This window comes from Lolium rigidum, chromosome 6 (assembly GCF_022539505.1).
Source record: "Lolium rigidum isolate FL_2022 chromosome 6, APGP_CSIRO_Lrig_0.1, whole genome shotgun sequence".
Lineage (NCBI taxonomy): Eukaryota > Viridiplantae > Streptophyta > Magnoliopsida > Poales > Poaceae > Lolium > Lolium rigidum.
In genome coordinates this window covers 326,334,945-326,353,434 of record NC_061513.1, presented here as the reverse complement: position 1 = coordinate 326,353,434, position 18,490 = coordinate 326,334,945, and the positions used below count along the sequence as shown (strand labels likewise).

At 43.1% G+C, this 18,490-nt stretch overlaps 1 protein-coding gene across 1 annotated transcript; it reads right to left on the bottom strand.

The window, feature by feature from the left end:
* Nucleotides 1-131: 131 nt before the first annotated feature.
* On the bottom strand, nt 132-8,076 carry LOC124664738 (tudor domain-containing protein 3-like). Its single transcript, XM_047202185.1, has 8 exons — nt 7,513-8,076; nt 6,948-7,011; nt 3,887-4,179; nt 3,552-3,719; nt 2,674-2,920; nt 751-906; nt 386-651; nt 132-284 (listed from the first exon to the last, which is right to left on the bottom strand). The coding sequence occupies exons 1-8, from the start codon at nt 8,074-8,076 to the stop codon at nt 132-134; spliced, it is 1,911 nt and encodes a 636-aa protein (XP_047058141.1).
* Nucleotides 8,077-18,490: the final 10,414 nt, after the last annotated feature.

Sequence of the window (18,490 nt, the reverse complement as noted above, 5' to 3'; positions counted from 1 at the left end):
CAACATCATACTGCTACCTCCTTTTCAAAAGACCATGATGACCAGTTCAAAAATAAATCATAATGATCATAACACTGCTACTACCAGCATGCATCTCTGGAGCACCACAAATCCGAAGTTTCGGAATAGCTCTAAAATCTCCCCCTGCCCCGCCCTCGCCCTCGGCCCCTTCCCCGCCCGCGCCCTCGGAAATCTCTTCTCCCGCCACCACCCATTTCTTCGGGGCCATTGAAGCTGAACATGTTCATCCGTAAGCGCTCCGCCTCTGAACTAACCGGAATTCTCTGAAAAGTGTCACATTGCCATGCCAAAATAATGTTGTCAGACTGGTGTTACTGAATGCTTTTAAGAGAAAAAGTAATATGAGGTGGGAGTGAAAACTAACATGGGAATCTTCCATATCTAGCTGTTCCTGGAGCTGTCTTGCCAGCTCCTCATCTCGACTAGTATCTTGTATATGGTGTTCTGCTGTGGACACTGAACCAACTGCTTTTCTCCTCTCCCATTCCTCGAGGGTAAAGACTGGAGCATCATCCTGCTTGTTCTTGCCCTTGAATCTATGACCCCTACCATGCCTATCTTCGGGCATTGCCATTTTCTGCAGCAGCTTCTGTGCGGCAGCTTGGTTTTGAACAGGGACAGCTTCACTTACTGCGTAGCGGAGATTAAGAAGTTTGTAAGTTCTAGCTGTGCCCAAAAAATTATGTCTACAAATTTGGATGAAATAAACTGAGGGTTTGGGAGGCCAACCTTCTTTTGGTCTGATATCTGAATTGGCTTGTTTGGGTTCAACTTTGCTTGCTGTATTCTCCTTGTTCACATCAGCTGAAGCTTCATTCATGGGTTTGCCAATAGGATTAATCGATGCACGGTCATTAGCGACTCCCAAATCCCTAGGTTTACGATCTTCGATGACATAAGAAATAGGTCAGAATGGTTCACAAATAACAGGTACATCACCAAAAGTTTTGCAAAACATGCAATTGCCTCACAGGTTACTTAATATGCAGATCCAGAAAACGCAAAAAGTGACAACTATGTACATGGACAAAAAAGTTCACTGCTAACATAGAGGAATCCTTTTTAGAGGAAATAGTTCAGGATTTCACAAGCCAAGTCCAATAAAAAATATTACGCCTATCTTTACTATTAAATTGAAACAGCCTATGCCACGCCTAAGTGAACTTACCGGTTGACTTTTCTCTTTCCCCCTTCCCTGGCACACGTGTTTTCCCTCATCTCCCGTTTCCCGTCACTCGACACAGTCCTACATTGACCATGCCACGTCTATTTTGGCGCTCAGAAGCATACAGTCGAGGAGTCTAAGTGGAGGGAGAAGGAGGGGTTCTGCACTTCTGCTCATCTTCCTCGCCGAGATGCAAACAGTGGAGCGCATCGCGCAGAGCTCAACATCCTCTTGGACAAGATCGCCGATGATAACAACGCCCCTGCGGAGGAAGATGTGGTTGGAGGAATCCATCATCGAGGAGAGTTCCGAGGCGCTGGCCGGCATGTGCCGGACGCTGGAGGGCGGTCTCATGCTGCTCCGTGTTCCACCGGCTGCGGTTCACCTAGGCGCTCGGGAAGTGGCCCATCGGGGACCTCGCCTTTGGGATCAAATACCTCATGCGCCGTCAGGTGAGAGCCCTATCTAACCAGCCACCAACACATCGGTGATCTAATCGATCTGATACGGTTGCTGTCCACAAGCTTTGAGTTCTGAATCTGAAATAACAGTTTCTTTCGCTGTAGTTGCGTCTCTGACCTCTCATGCTGTGTTGCTGGTACGAGGAGATACTGATATACAGTAGCTTCTAGCGATTGATCGGTATTAGTTTCGCCCTTCGGCTAAAAAAAGATATATAATGGGATGTTACTTTTCGATTCTGTATGTTCTTTTAGTACAAGGTTGCAATTTGTTATTCCTATTTTTTCGTTTTTGCAATTTGTTACATACTATTATGCTTGTCTCTTTCCAAAAATAAGGATTTTCTTAATGAACGTGTTAGAGCCCCTTATCGTTCAAATGCATAATATCTTACACAAAATCCTCGTTTTGGAAAACTAATTACTTGGTTTCTTCCATGAGCGCTGGAGTAGACAAGCAAGGAGAAAGGGATAAATGTGCGCAATATGGTTGTGGGAGAAGGGCGAGGCAAGAGGAAGACCCATTAGTTGTGATGAAGTCAAGCAATCCTTTAATCTACTACACAACAATTTGTAGCTCTATTATCACTTGTCAATGATCAATGATGTTTTGATTAATGTCTATTTCTAAAGTTGGTGTTTCGTGGCAACGGACGGGCACTCACCTAGTATTTACTTAAGATGCTATCCTTTCCTGAAAGTAGGCAGCTTTCTAGTAAACATACAAATACAAGTGTAAACAGAAATATAAGAGGCAAGAGGAAGACCCATTAGTTGTGATGAAGTCAAGCAATCCTTTAATCTACTACACGACAATTTGTAGCTCTATTATCACTTGTCAATGAACAATGATGTTTTGATCAATGTCTATTTCTAAAGTCTGTTTCGTGGCAGCACATGGGCACTCAACTAGTATTTACTTAAGATGCTATCCTTTCCTGAAAGTAGACAACTGCACAAAATGGCAGCTTTCTAGTAAACAAACAAATACAAGTGTAAACAGAGAGAAGAAATATGAATTGTTACCGGGATATGCTTGCAACTGGAATGTCCTGTTTGGACGTGCTTCGGTATCTAACTTCTCGAACGGTGGAGGCCCAACTCCATCGTCATTTTGGGACAACCTCAACGACGGGCGTGATATGCCTGAGTACTTTTGGTTCATTTTCCATTCTTCATACAAAGATTGAACAGTTCCCCCAATGACACTCACATTTTTTGCACTCAAGCACAATATGCCATGATTTACTGGAATCTTGTTCTCAAGACGAATCTAGAGTGGGAAAGAAAAGGAGAAAATGCAGACTAATGTCAGTATTTAACAGATATCCAAAGCATCCAAGTGGCAGATATTGCATTTTATTTTAAGTGTAGCAGATTTGAGAAATAAATAATGTCCAGCAAAGTGGCAAATATCATATTCGACCATTCCCTAACCAAAAGTCAAAACTTAAGATGTAACACTAAAAATACTAATGAAGCAAACTCGAACAGGATGTGGGACAGAGAACTAATGGGAATCAGAATACTACATCCCAAGCCCAACCTCATGCTGCACCACATCACTACAAAGTGTTTTACTTCACACTGCTCACGTAGAGTAGTATCTTGTTTTTCCCAATGATTGCTTATGGTTCATGCTAGATGAGAGGAATAACTACATGCAACTGAGTCACTAAGCATCCTGCTTCTCCCCAGTGTTCGATGAAGTATTTGCCAGGCTTGTGTCCAGCCTTTAATCCAAATTGCATTGATACACAAGATTGAACTAGCTGTCTAGGACAACCCAAATACAAGATTAAACCATGCACGGCGACTGTGCACATTGCCCCTTATATAAAACAAAGCCAAAAGAAATTGCGGATAAACAACTAGAACGTCCAGACAGAATATGGTGAACTGACCTTGGTACCTGGAGCTATCTCTTCAGTGATGAACGGGATAGGGGAAAACTCAATGGCCACTGCTTCAGAAACACCATCAGTGAGACCAAACCGGAGAAGGCGCCGTTGCTGCGGGTTCTTAAATGAAGCATCAACGTTGCTGCTATATATATCTCTTACAGAAACTACCTGCATAAATTCGACGGAACAGGTTGAAGCGGGAAGAGGATCAAACGACCAAATACGTCTACACATTCCAGGCCACATATAACTGAGAGGAAAACTAATAACGGCTTCTAAATGAGACATTCCCCCACTTGAAAACTAAGAACAGGCGTTGGGATTCGGTGATTAACCTGCAGGACGATGGGGCCGTGGAGATAAGAGAGCCGCTTCCCCGAGGTGGCGGCCGCGCGGTCGGGGAGGGTCTTTCCACCGAAGAGCCTCAGGTCCGTGTCGAGGAGCTCAGCCTCCACGGCCTCCGGCGACGCGGAGGGGGAAGCGTGGAGGAGGGCCCGGATGGACTCGTCCGCCGTGTCGCGGAAGCGCCAGCCGCGCGCGGCGAGGAAGCGCAGGAGCATCTCCACTTCGGGGGAGGCCGATGAGCTGGGCACTTCCGCCGCCATCGTCGCCGGCGGGGTGAACTGCTCTGCGGCGAGGTCAGGGCGAGCGAGTTTGCGTCACGGCTAGGTACTTGGTTACGACACCAGGAGGCGTTCTCAGTATGTTACCGCGGGCGAAGAGCGAACGCGGGTTTAGGAAATCTGTAAAGCCCGTGACTATTACTTGCATCCATATTTACAATTGAAACAAAAAAAATCTTAGTTACAATCCCACTGTAACTAAAAATAAAAGCTTAGTTACTGTCCATCACTCCATATTATAACTCAAGCAGGGAGATTCACGTGTGATGTGTTTGATTCGAGTCATGACTTTTGTCATGTTTTATCTCTCCGAAAGTCTACCTATAATTTTTGTAGTGGTGAAAATATAAAGTGAACTAGTTCACTTATGGCTTAACCAGTGGCGAAAATATACATAACAAAATGATAGATTGCATCGGTAAATAGACTCGACAAACTATAGTCTGTTCGAGAAAAAAATATTGAATCGGTAAATATATGTGAAATGTGATTTTATTATCGACAAACATATATGATGCACTATTCGTTTTTTTTACTCTTGATGAATTTTAGCGGATCCAATATACATATCATCAATAAATAACATCACATAATCTACATGGGACAATCAAAGCGGATTTGCTGCGAACCATGTTATTTGGTTTAGTTAAACCTTAAACATTAGCATTGTTGTCTCTATGTGGCGCCTCCTGCTGTGTTGATATCAACCAAGCTTTAGGAATGTTCGTGAACATATGTAAGTAAACTAATAAATTCTATGCTAAAGTCTTCACCGATCAGAAAATGGTGGTGTTCTTGCGCCTCTTCCCGTACGAAGGCCTTGTTAACATGGCCGGTATCGGTTGAGGGGAAGAGGCTGGTGATTGGTGGCTTGCATTGCAACAAGTCGAAGTTGTGGCATGTGCACCCCGTTAAGGCAATAACAATGGAGGTACAAATGCGTCAATCATCTTCGATGATAACCTTTTTTCGAGAACCCGCAGGAGAGCTACGCGTCATTGTATTAAGCTTAAAGGAAAAAACAACCGATCCAGTTTATGAGGTAAACCGGACCCAAAACCCTTACACATGAAACAGTAAACAGTGAACCACACCCGAAACACGACAAGCGCATACACCTAGCCCAACCACCAGCCAAAGAGGCGCAATGGTTGGGACACAGAGCGCCGAGACCGCGTCACAACTGAAGCAAACCACCTCCAAGCAGACCCTAGCTCCAGGAAGGCACCCGTCGACGTACAACCCACCCAAAGCGCCGAGAAGTAGCAAGTGGACGGCAGGACATGGCCAGACCTGAGAACAGCGACGCCAAAAGGGGATGTCGGCGCCAGTGTACATATTTTGAGAACCTTGCATATTTTGAGAGCTTGTTGTCGATGAGAACCTTGCATATTTTGACGATGTTCTCCATCAAAATCGTTGACTCAAGTAGCAAATTGGTTTGCATGGTAGGTGTGGCTTTTGAGAGCTTGTTGTTGTGAAGACTAAATTGAGTTGTCGTCTCCAATGGATCGAGTTGAAGACACTGACTTGAGGGAAAAAAAATGAAGGTGGCAGTTGCGGAAGCAACTGTTGTCTTCTTCTAGATATCATGTATTAGTTCAACCGATGCTATCATGTATTACAATAACAACAACTTGGAGAGGCTGTTGTACTAGGATTCTAGTGACTTCCCTATTGTAGAATTACAGTGGCTTTGGCCATTGTGTCATGCTAACTAAGTGGATGATTTTTTAATACTTAATTAATAGATTGAGGACTTGGTTTCACTCTTATAAGGAAACGAGACTTGATCCCAAAAAGATCACCATCCTTTGATAGTGCATCTCATCTTATACATGTTCTCACTGTTTGGGCTCGTGCCGATAAATGAAATCCCTCCAAAATAGCGCAATTTGTACACGACAAGATTTCCTTTAGCCTCAAGCCCAACAATTTGTGGACATTTGGGTTCAGCTACAACATTTTCAACCAATTGAGGAATGGTGGCTCAATATGTCAAATGATATCACTCCAAACCGTAAGGCTATGGCCTCCCTTGCCCTCCTCATGGCTTGGGAAGATTTGGAATAAAAGGAACGCTTGGTCTTCCGTAGTAATCATAGCACTCATTTTGTTGCACTTTCCAAGATTAAGGAGGAGGTGAGCTTTGTGTGCTAGCGTCTAGCGGGTGCGAATCATTTGGATAAAAAAAAGTACCATGAGAGTAGTCTGATTGTGTCTTATTTTTTTACATTCTTGTAAAATAACTTTTACTTATTTAATTAATAGTCCGGGGCAAAGCTTTTGCTCCCGTTTCTAAACAAATACACACAAGCTCGAGGTTGTGGTGTATTTTGTCAGAAAAAGGTGGTGTTTCAGAAAATGTACCCGATGCTATGAATGTCTCTGGATGAGGCACCCAAAAATGATCTTCTTTCTATAGGAAAAGACATGGTTTCAACCTCTTATTCCATGAAAGAAAGGGTTCACATTGATTCTTTGAATATAAAACATTGCTTTGTAAGCCATTTGTTTTAGACGGAAGGCTCGAGCAGAGCCTGGCTTTAAATTAATAAAGCCCCAATGGCAGAGTACATAGCCAACAACAACATAGTTTTACAACACACCAACAACATCCGGGCAAGAAACCACCCCAAATCGAAGCACAGACACACACACACAAGGCCGGAAGGTGCCCCAACACCACCGAAGCCTAACGCCGGAGATACAGAGCCACCAGAGAGGGGTCGCTAGTTGTTGTCGCGGTCTCTGATGGCCGAATGGAGAGTACGGATCCGGGTGACCGCCCACTCCACAGCCTCGCGGTCCTTCTTCCTAGCCACTAGCTTCCACACCTGCAAGTACATAGACATTTTGTAGAGGGCATCGGCAGGTTGGCGGGGGAAAACCCCGTCGATCGATAATTTGTTCCTAAGGTTCCATAGCGTCCAAAGCAAAGCAGCGCACGCCATCCAAAGAACCCGTTTGGATTGACCCTGTTGAGCGTGGAGGATCCTAAAGATATCCGCGAAACACGAAGGGTTCCAAGAGCGGTCGAGCAATTCCCTAACTGCACTCCACAGGAACCTAGCAAGGGGACAATCGAAGAAGATGTGATTGTTATCTTCAACCTCCCCACATAAGGCACAAAGACCCAAGGACGGCCCCCTACGCCGCCGAATATTCTCATTAGACGGAAGGCGTTTCCTAGCTAGCTGCCCAAGGAAGATCCAGACCTTTAAGGGGATCGAGAGCTTCCAGAGGTCACTAAAGTATTTCGAGGGGGTTCCCTGGCAAAGTATGAGGTACAACGAGCGCACCGAGAATCTCCCCGAAGATTCTAAGGCCCAAGATACCTGATCTAGCAAGGTCGAGGGATGAGGCACCCGAACCTCCCTCAGAAGATTGGCCCAGGCCACCCGATCTCCCCGCCCAAGCTCCCGGCAGAGCGGGAGGTGCCAGGTGCTGCCGGAGCGGGCAGCGGCAACCGAGACGTCTTGGTCCACGGCAACGGCGAAAAGTGTGGGGAAGCGGTCGCATAGGGGTCCCGACCCCTGCCACCAGTCTCGCCAGAAACTCGTCGTCTTGCCATCGCGAACACAGTGTTTAGCTCCCAAGCGAAACAGGTTCTTAAGTTTTTGTATGGAATTCCAGAACTGGGATCCTGGGCGGCGATCATCCAACATCAGATCCTTATCCCTGAGGTACTTACTCCTCAGGATATCCGCCCAAAGGCCTTGCTCCCCAGAGTAGATCCTCCAGATCCACTTGACCAATAGGCAGGCGTTCATAAGGCGCGAGTCTATAATGCCCAGCCCCCCTAGGCTCTTTGGCGTGCAAATCGCCGACCACCTCACCCATGCGTTTAGCACTGTTGGCTTCCCAATAGAAGCGGGCACGGTGGCGATCCATTGACCCATGCGTCCCCTCGCCGAGCAAACAGACAGCCATGGCATGTAGCGGAATGCTAGATAAGTAAGCGTTAATGAGCGTCAGACGCGCAGCCGAGGACATCAATTTCCCCATCCAGGGATCGGTACGCTTGCCCACCTTAGCCGTCAACGGACCCCAATCCGCCGCAGTAAGGGCGCGGTCATTAATCGGAAGCCCCAAGTAGGTGAGCGGAAACGAACCCAGCTTGCAGTTAAGCATGTGGGCTATCCATTGGCCTTCCCCCGGTTCCACACCCATCACCATGACCTCGCTCTTATGGAAGTTGATCCGAAGGCCTGACATGCTCTCAAAGCAGAGTAAAATATACTTAAGATTGGCCACCGCCAAATCGTCAGGTTGGAACATGATGATGGTATCATCTGCATATTGCAAATGAGAGACCCTCCTAGGGATCAAGTGAGGAATCATTCCCACAATGTGGCCCACCCCTCTGGCTTTGTCCAAGATGGAAGCAAGAGCCTCAACGACAAAGTCGAAGAGGATGGGAGAGAGGGGGTCACCCTGGCGCACCCCGCGCCCATTGCAGAAATAGTTCCCAATATCTCCATTAATGGAAATAGCAATTTGCCCCCCCCCCCCCCGAGACCAAACTCAAGGCCCTATGGACCCAAGCGGGCTCAAAGCCCTTGCCCAGAAGAACCTCACGGAGGAAGGGCCAGTTCACCCGGTCATAGGCTTTCTCAAAGTCCAACTTCAGGAAGACTCCCCTAAGTTTCCTGGACTTGGTTTCGTGGACGATTTCTTGGAGAGAAAGGACTCCCTCATGAATGTGTCGACCTTTGATGAACGCAGATTGCGCGTGGCTAATAGTCCTATGGGCAATAGGAGAGAGTCTAGTAGCGTATGCCTTAGCAACAAACCTGAAGATAACATTAATCAAAGCAATCGGCCTGAACTTTTGGAATCAACGAAAGGATCCCAAAATTGAGCCTCGCAATGTCAACTCTCCCCAGAGCGAAGCCATTGGCGATGTCCATGATGAAGGGTTTCACCAGATGCCAGAAGCGTTTGAAGAAGGCCACAAGAAAACCGTCCGGCCCCGGAGCAGTATCCACCTTCATGCTGGCAAGAACCGCATCGATCTCTTCCCCCGAGAAGGCGATCATGAGGCTGTCATTCTCCCATCCGACACTTGATCCGCGGCGTGCTAGAAGGAGGGGGAAAGGTGAAGCAGGGGAAGCTCGCCTGTGGACCCACGATAGAACTCGTAGATATGCGCCTGTAGCTCATGAGGCTCGACCAGGATCCCCGAATCCGTGGTGAGCCTGGTAATGGCACATTTGTGGCGTCTCCCATTGGCAAATGCATGGAAGAACGCGGTGTTAGAGTCCCCCTTGGTGAGCCAGGTAACCCTACTCCGTTGGCGCCAATACTCCTTGAAATGACCCAGCGTACCACTGCATGGTGTAGTACACAAGTCGTTGACATAACACAAGTGAAACACCGTTCCACTCATATTACATCTCTCAGAGTGGTACAACAGAAACATATGCGAGTCCAAGGTATGTCTATAGAAGGATACAAAATCTGTTTACATAAGATCAACACAGCCTCCTACTTTACAGTGAGGTAAAACTTCAAATAAAACTCCAGAAGAACGACTCGTAGTATAAATTATTGCTAACCCAAGCTTAAGAGCTATTTGGCTTGCTATAGAAATCTAGCTACTTAGGTGCTAGGATTAGGGAAAAATTCCCTTCTATTACTAGTCTAAGTTTCCACTCTATCTGATGTAGGAGTTGACTCCATTGACTTCTTTGTTTAGATTCTTCATCGTGTTGCAGTTGACTCCTTTGTCTTCGAGTTCCACGGTAGTTTCTCCTTCGGTGCCTTGATCTAAGAAGGGGGTTCAAATGGGAGGAAATGAGTACGTACTCAGCAAGTTCATATTAGGAAATAGGTGTATCATGCACTAGCTACAGCCAAAGACCAGAAAGTCATAGGAGAATGCAAGTTTTTGTAAACATTTCTTCAAAAGGTTTATTTTATTCTGAAAACTATGCCCGTCAGTCTTCACAGGTTGAACAGAACTTCGTGGAGTTCCTTTCCTGCCGCGTTCGCAGTTCCCTTCCCGGAACAGGGAGTGACAGCCACAATTTTGATACCCTCTGCAGAGGTGCGTTACTTTACCCCATAAGAGAACTTATCCTTGTTGCCGGCCAGGAGTATATCCCCGTCCACACTTCCTTTGGTGTGAGGCCCAGTATAAGAACCAAGCCAATCACTGCCTTCTCCGCGACCCTGCAAACCCACCCTTTTGTCCAACCGTACACCCACAGTAGACATCTCCCGATCATACGGCTTTACTCACGGTGTACTTTGGACAATCCATCATAGACCGTAGAGCTCGTCATCACACACGGATGGAGATTTAAAAGGCTATCTCAACCTACGGCAGTGCCTCCAACACCCCGCAGCTCTACCAGTCCGTTGGCGTGCAGGAGGGAAAAGATACAGCTGACTTCCCGAGAGCCATTGTAGATCTTATGAATAACGCGATATGTACGGCGCTAGAATCACTGGACGGCATTGGTACTTAGTCCTAGATGAGTAGTACCCATGCAATGGAACCTCCACCAATCAACACATACCATGGTTCCATTGCCCACCACATAGTCATATTCATAATTGTAAAATAATATTTGCTTTTCAATGCATGAGTGATAAGTATAGTACTTTGCATATAGTTTGATAAAAATAATCAAATGACATGAGCAAGCGATGAACTTGCCTTTTTTGACTGCAAGATTATGCAGGCAAAAGCTTCGATACGTGAGAACTCCAAATGCTGAAATACCATCATCGTCCGGTAAGGACAATGTTTAAAGAACTGGCAAAGATGCTATAATGCATAATATGAGATGCAATCGTCCCGAGTGTAACCTAACCTCTATGATTTAGGATGGATGAGTTGTAAAGATTTCTTTAGGGTGTGTTGCACTTTTAGGATGGTTCTCAAACAAGGTTCTTATTAGGGTTTGGTTATATTAGCATCATAGCCAAGTGATATAAGACATCATAACAATCATACATACAAAGAATTGTAGTGGAATAATATGTAAAGAACAGTTGTCAATTTTAAGTTCTACAGAACATGGTTGATGATTACTTATATTATACTTCAAAAGAATAACTTTTGAAGAACACGTTGTTTAAGAATTAATGAGTATTTTAAAGAAGGATTAGGGCTTCTAAGGTTTGATTGACATCTGTACTTCAAAAGAATAACTTTTGAAGAACAGGTTAAATAAGAATATGAACTACTATACATAGGAGCTATGGCTTTCTAGGGTTTACTATGGCTTCACAATTGCTTCACTAAGTACTCTCTAATTGTTTCTAAGCTAAGGGGCTTATCATTACCTAGGTAGGGTTTAGTGGAATAGGAGCATTGATACGTCTCAAACGTATCTATAATTTCTTCTGTTCCATGCTACTTTTATGATGATACTCACATGTTTTATACACACTTTATGTCATTATTATGCATTTTCCGGCACTAACCTATTGACGAGATGCCGAAGAGCCGATTCTTTGTTTTATGCTGTTTTTGGTTTCAGAAATCCTAGTAAGGAAATATTCTCGGAATTGGACGAAATCAACGCCCAGGGTCCTATTTTTCCACGAAGCTTCCAGAAGACCGAAGAGGATACGAAGTGGGGCCACGAGGTGGCCAGACAACAGGGCGGCGCGGCCCAAGCCCTGGCCGCGCCGGCCTGTTGTGTGGGTCCCTCGTGACGCCCCCTGACCTGCCCTTCCGCCTACTTAAAGCCTTCGTCGCGAAAACCCCAGTACCGAGAGCCACGATACGGAAAACCTTCCAGAGACGCCGCCGCCGCCAATCCCATCTCGGGGGATTCAGGAGATCGCCTCCGGCACCCTGCCGGAGGGGGAATCATCTCCCGGAGGTCTCTTCATCGCCATGATCGCCTCCGGATCGATGTGCGAGTAGTCCACCCCTGGACTATGGGTCCATAGCAGTAGCTAGATGGTCGTCTTCTCCTCATTGTGCTATCATGTTAGATCTTGTGAGCTGCCTATCATGATCAAGATCATCTATTTGTAATGCTACATGTTGTGTTTGTTGGGATCCGATGAATATTGAATACTATGTCAAGTTGATTATCAATCTATCATATATGTTATTTATGTTCTTGCATGCTCTCCGTTGCTAGTAGAGGCTCGGCCAAGTTGATACTTGTGACTCCAAGAGGGAGTATTTATGCTCGATAGTGGGTTCATGCCTCCATTAAATGCGGGACGATGACGAGAAAGTTCTAAGGTTGTGGATGTCTTTGTTGCTACTAGGGATAAAACATCGATGCTTTGTCTAAGGATATTTGTGTTGATTACATTACGCACCATACTTAATGCAATTGTCTGTTGTTTACAACTTAATACTTGGAGGGGTTCGGATGATAACCTTGAAGGTGGACTTTTTAGGCATAGATGCATGCTGGATACCGGTCTATGTACTTTGTCGTAATGCCCTGATTAAATCTCATAGTACTCATCATGATATATGTATGTGCATTGTTATGCCTTCTTTATTTGTCAATTGCCCAACTGTAATTTGTTTACCCAACATCTGTTATCTTATGGGAGAGACACCACTAGTGAACCGTGGACCCCGGTCCTATTCTTTACATCTGAAATACAATCTACTGCAATTGTTCTTTACTGTTCTTCGCAAACAATCATCATCATCCACACTATACATCTAATCCTTTGTTTACGGAAAGCCGGTGAGATTGACAACCTCACTTCGTTACGTTGGGGCAAAGTACGTGATTGTGTTGTGCGGGTTCCACGTTGGCGCCGGAATCCCGGTGTTGCGCCGCACTACACTCCGCCGCCATCAACCTTCAACGTGCTTCTTGGCTCCTACTCGGTTCGATAACCTTGGTTTCTTGCGAGGAAAACTTGCTGTTGTGCGCATCATACCTTCCTCTTGGGGTTCCCAACGGACGTGTTAACTACGCGCAATCAAGCTCTTTTACGGCGCCGTTGCCGGGGATGCGAAGAAAAGTTACACCACATAGATTTCTAACTCCCACGTCAACGCACGCCGGCAACTCTTTTACGGCGCCGTTGCCGGGGAGATCAAGACTACTGCTGCAAGGGAGTCTCCCACTTCCAATCTCTTTACTTTGTTTTTGTCTTGCTTTACTTTATTTTATTTACTACTTTGTTTGCTGCACTTAATCAAAAACACAAAAAAATTAGTTGCTAGTTTTACTTTATTTACTGTCTTGCTCTCTATATCAAACACACACAAAAATTAGTTACTTGCATTTACTTTATCTAGTTTGCTTTATTTACTACTGCTAAAATGGGTACTATTGAGAATACTAAGTTGTGTGACTTCACTAGCACGAATAATAATGATTTCCTATGCACACCTATTGCTCCACCTGCTACTACGTGCAGAATTCTTTGAAATTAAACCTGCTTTACTGAATCTTGTTATGAGAGAGCAATTTTCTGGTGTTAGTTCTGATGATGCAGCTGCCCATCTCAATAATTTTGTTGAACTATGTGAAATGCAAAAGCATAAGGATGTAGATGGTGACATTATAAAATTTAAAATTGTTTCCTTTCTCTTTAAGAGGAAGAGCTAAAGATTGGTTGCTATCTCTGCCTAGAAATAGTATTGATTCATGGACTAAATGTAAGGATGCTTTTATTGGTAGATATTATCCTCCCGCTAAAATTATATCTTTGAGAAGTAGCATAATGAATTTCAAGCAATTAGATAATGAACATGTTGCTCAAGCATGGGAGAGAATGAAATCTTTGGTGAAGAATTGCCCAACCCATGGACTAACTACTTGGATGATCATCCAAACCTTTTATGCAGGATTGAATTTTTCTTCGCGTAACCTATTGGATTCAGCTGCTGGAGGTACCTTTATGTCCATCACTTTGGGGGTGGCAACGAAGCTTCTTGATGATATGATGATAAATTACTCTGAATGGCACACGGAAAGAGCTCCACAAGGTAAGAAGGTAAAATCTGTTGAAGAAACCTCTTCCTTGAGTGATAAGATTGATGCTATTATGTCTATGCTTGTGAATGGTAGATCTAATGTTGATCCTAATAATGTTCCTTTAGCTTCATTGGTTGCCCAAGAAGAACATGTTGATGTGAATTTCATTAAAAGTAATAATTTCAACAACAATGCTTATAGGAATAATTCTGGTAACAACTATAGGCCATATCCTGCTAATGGTAATAGTTATGGTAATTCTTATGGGAATTCTTACAACAATAATAGGAGTGTACCCCCTGGTCTTGAAGCCATGCTTAAAGAATTTATTAGTACACAAACTGCTTTTAACAAATCTGTTGGAGAAAAGCTTGATAAAATTGATATTCTTGCTTCTAAGGTTGATAGACTTGCCTCTGATGTTGATCTTTTGAAATTGAAAGTTATGCCTAATAAGGATATTGATAATAAGATTGTTACTACAGCAAATGCCATCCAAGTTCGAATTAATGAAAATATTAGATTGATGGCTGAATTGCATGCTAGGTGGGAAAGAGAAGAAAATGAAAAACTTGCTAAAGATAATGTAGCTAAAGTTTGGACTATTACCACCACTAGTAATGATAATGCTTCACATGTTGCTACACCTCCTACTATCAATGGTAAAATAATTGGTGTTGGCAATGTTTTTACTCCTAGTGCAAAGCGTGCAAAATTGCACGAGCTGCTAAAACTGCTTGTGATAAAACTGCTGAAATTTTTCAAAATGTTGGGGACAATGATTCCATTGCTGTAGGTCATAATGATTTATACTTTGATGATTGTCACATCTCTGAAGTTATAAAGTTCTTACAAAAACTTGCTAGAAGTCCCAATGCTAGTGCTATAAATTTGGCCTTTACAAAACATATTACAAATGCTCTCATAAAAGCAAGAGAAGAGAAACTAAAACTTGAAACTTCTATTCCTAGGAAGTTAGAAGATGGTTGGGAGACCATCATTAAGATGAGGGTCAATGATTTTGATTGTAATGCTTTATGTGATCTTGGTGCAAGTATTTACTGTTATGCCTAAGAAAATCTATGATATGCTTGACTTGCCACCATTGAAAAATTGTTATTTGGATGTTAATCTTGCTGATAATGCTATAAAGAAACCTTTGGGGAGGATTGATAATGTTCGTATTATGGTTAACAATAACCTTGTCCCCGTTGATTTTGTTGTCTTGGATATTGAATGCAATGCATCTTGTCATTGGGAAGACCTTTTCTTCGAACTGTTGGTGCTACCATTGATATGAAGGAAGGTAATATTAAATATCAATTTCCTCTCAAGAAAGGTATGGAACACTTCCCTAGAAAGAGAATGAAGTTACCTTATGATTCTATTATTAGAACAAATTATGATGTTGATGCTTCGTCTCTTGACAATACTTGATACACACTTTACGCGCCTAGGCGAAGGCGTTAAGAAAAGCGCTTATGGGAGACAACCCATTATTTTACTTCTGCACTTTTGTTTTATATTTGAGTCTTGGAAGTTGTTACTACTGTAGCAACCTCTCCTTATCTTTATTTTATTGCATTGTTGTGCCAAGTAAAGTCTTTGATAGTAAAGTCAATACTAGATTTGGATTACTGCGCGAGAAAAGATTTCTTGCTGTCACGAATTTCGATCTGCCTCTCTGTAGGTAACTCAGAAAAATCTGCCAATTTACGTGCGTAATCCTCAGATATGTACGCAACTTTCATTAAATTTGGGCATTTTCATTTGAGCAAGTCTGGTGCCTCAAAAAAATTCATCTTTACGGACTGTTCTGTTTTGACAGATTCTGCCTTTTATTTCGCATTGCCTGTTTTGCTATGTTGGATGGATTTCTTTGTTCCATTAACGTCCAGTAGCTTTGTGCAATGTCCAGAGGTGTTAAGAATGATTGTGTCACCTCTGAATATGTGAATTTTTGATTATGCACTAACCCTCTAATGAGTTTGTTTTGAGTTTGGTGTGGAGGAAGTTTTCAAGGGTCAAGAGAGGAGGATGATACAATATGATCAAGAAGAGTGAAAGGTCAAAGCTTGGGGATGCCCCTGTGGTTCATCCTTGCATATTTTAAGAAGACCCAAGCGTCTAAGCTTGGGGATGCCCAAGGCATCCCTTCTTCATCGACAACTTATCAGGTCACCTCTAGTGAAACTATATTTTTATTCCGTCACATCTTATGTGCTTTACTTGGAGCGTCTGTTTGTTTTTGTTTTTGTTTTTGTTTGAATAAGATCGGATCCTAGCATTCTTTGTTTGGGAGAGAGACACGCTCCACTTGTTTCGTATGAACACATATGTTCTTAGCTTTATCTTTAATGTGCATTGCGAAAGTTGGACTATTTCATTCATTGTTATATGGTTGGAAACGGAAAATGCCGCATGTGGTAAATGGTTTAATGTCTTGAATAATGTGATTCTTGGCAATTGTTGTGCTCATATAGATCATGTTTAAGCTCTTGCATCATGTATCTTGTACTCATTAATGAATAACTACATAGAGCTTGTTAAAATTTGGTTTGCATGATTGATCTCTAGAGTCTAGATATTTTCTGGTTGAGGTGTTTGAACAACAAGGAGACAATGTAAAGTCTTATAATGGTTACAATATGTTCATATGTGAGCTTTGCTGCACCTTTTATACTTGAGTTTGCTTCAAACAACCTTGCTAGCCTAGCCTTGTATTGAGAGGAATTCTTCTCATGCATCCAAATCCTTGAGCCAACTACTATGCCATTTGTGTCCACCATACCCACCTACCACATGGTATTTCTCCGCTATTCCAAAGTACATTACTTGAGTGCTACCTTTAAAATTCTATTCTTTGTCTTTGCAATATATAGCTAATGGGACAAATAGCCTTAAAAACTATTGTGGTGAAGAATATGTACTTATGTGTCTTATTTCTTAATAAGTTGCTTGTTGAGCGGTAACCATGTTTTCTGGGGACGCCATCAACTCTTTTACCTTTGTTGAATATCATGTGAGTTGCTATGCATGTTCGTCTTGTCTGAAGTAAGGGAGATTTTCATGATCAAATGGTTTGAGTATGCATAATGTTAGAGAAGAACATTGGGCCGCTAACTAAAGCCATGATTCATGGTGGAAGTTTCGGTTTGGACAAATAATCCTCAATGTCTTATGAGAAAATTAGCTGTTGTTGAATGCTTATGCATTAAAGAGGAGTCCATTATCTGCTTGTCTATGTTGTCCCGGTATGGATGTCTAAGTTGAGAATAATCAAAAGCGAGAAATCCAATGCGAGCTTTCTCCTTAGACCTTTGTACGAGGCGGCATAGAGGTACCCCTTTGTGACACTTGGTTGAAACATATGCTATGCAATGATAATCCATGTTAATCCAAGCTAATTAGGACAAGGTGCGAGCACTATTGGTATACTATGCATGAGGCTTGCAACTTATAAGATATCTTATACATAACACATATGCTTTATTACTACCGTTGACAAAATTGTTTCTTGTTTTCAAAATGAAAAGCTCTAGCACAAATATAGTAATCCATGCTTCCCTCTGCGAAGGGCCATTCTTTTACTTTATTGTTGAGTCAGTTTACCTACTTCTTTCTATCCCAGAAGCAAACACTTGTGTCAACTGTGTGCATTGATTCTTACATGTTTACTTATTGCACTTGTTATATTACTTTGTGTTGATAATTATCCATGAGATATACATGTTGAAGTTGAAAGCAACCGCTGAAACTTATATCTTCCTTTGTGTTGCTTCAATGCCTTTACTTTGAACTTATAGCTTTATGAGTAACTCTTATGCAAGTCTTATTGATGCTTGTCTTGAAAGTATTATTCATGAAAAGTCTTTGCTATATGATTCATTTGTTTACTCATTATCTTCATCATTGCTTCGAATCGCTGCATTCATCTCATATGCTTTACAATAGTATGATCAAGATTATGATAGCATGTCACTTCAGAAATTATCTTTGTTATCGTTTACCTACTCGAGGGCGAGTAGGAACTAAGCTTGGGGATGCTTGATACGTCTCAAACGTATCTATAATTTCTTATGTTCCATGCTACTTTTATGATGATACTCACATGTTTTATACACACTTTATGTCATTATTATGCATTTTCCGGCACTAATTTATTGACGAGATGCCGAAGAGCCGATTGCTTTGTTTTCTGCTATTTTTGGTTTCGAAATCCTAGTAAGGAAATATTCTCGGAATTGGACGAAATCAACGCCCGGGGTCCTATTTTTCCACGAAGCTTCCGAGAAGACCGAAGAGGATACGAAGTGGGGCCACGAGGTGGCCGAGACAACGAGGCGGCACGGCCCAAGCCCTGGCCGCGCCGGCCTGTTGTGTGGGCCCT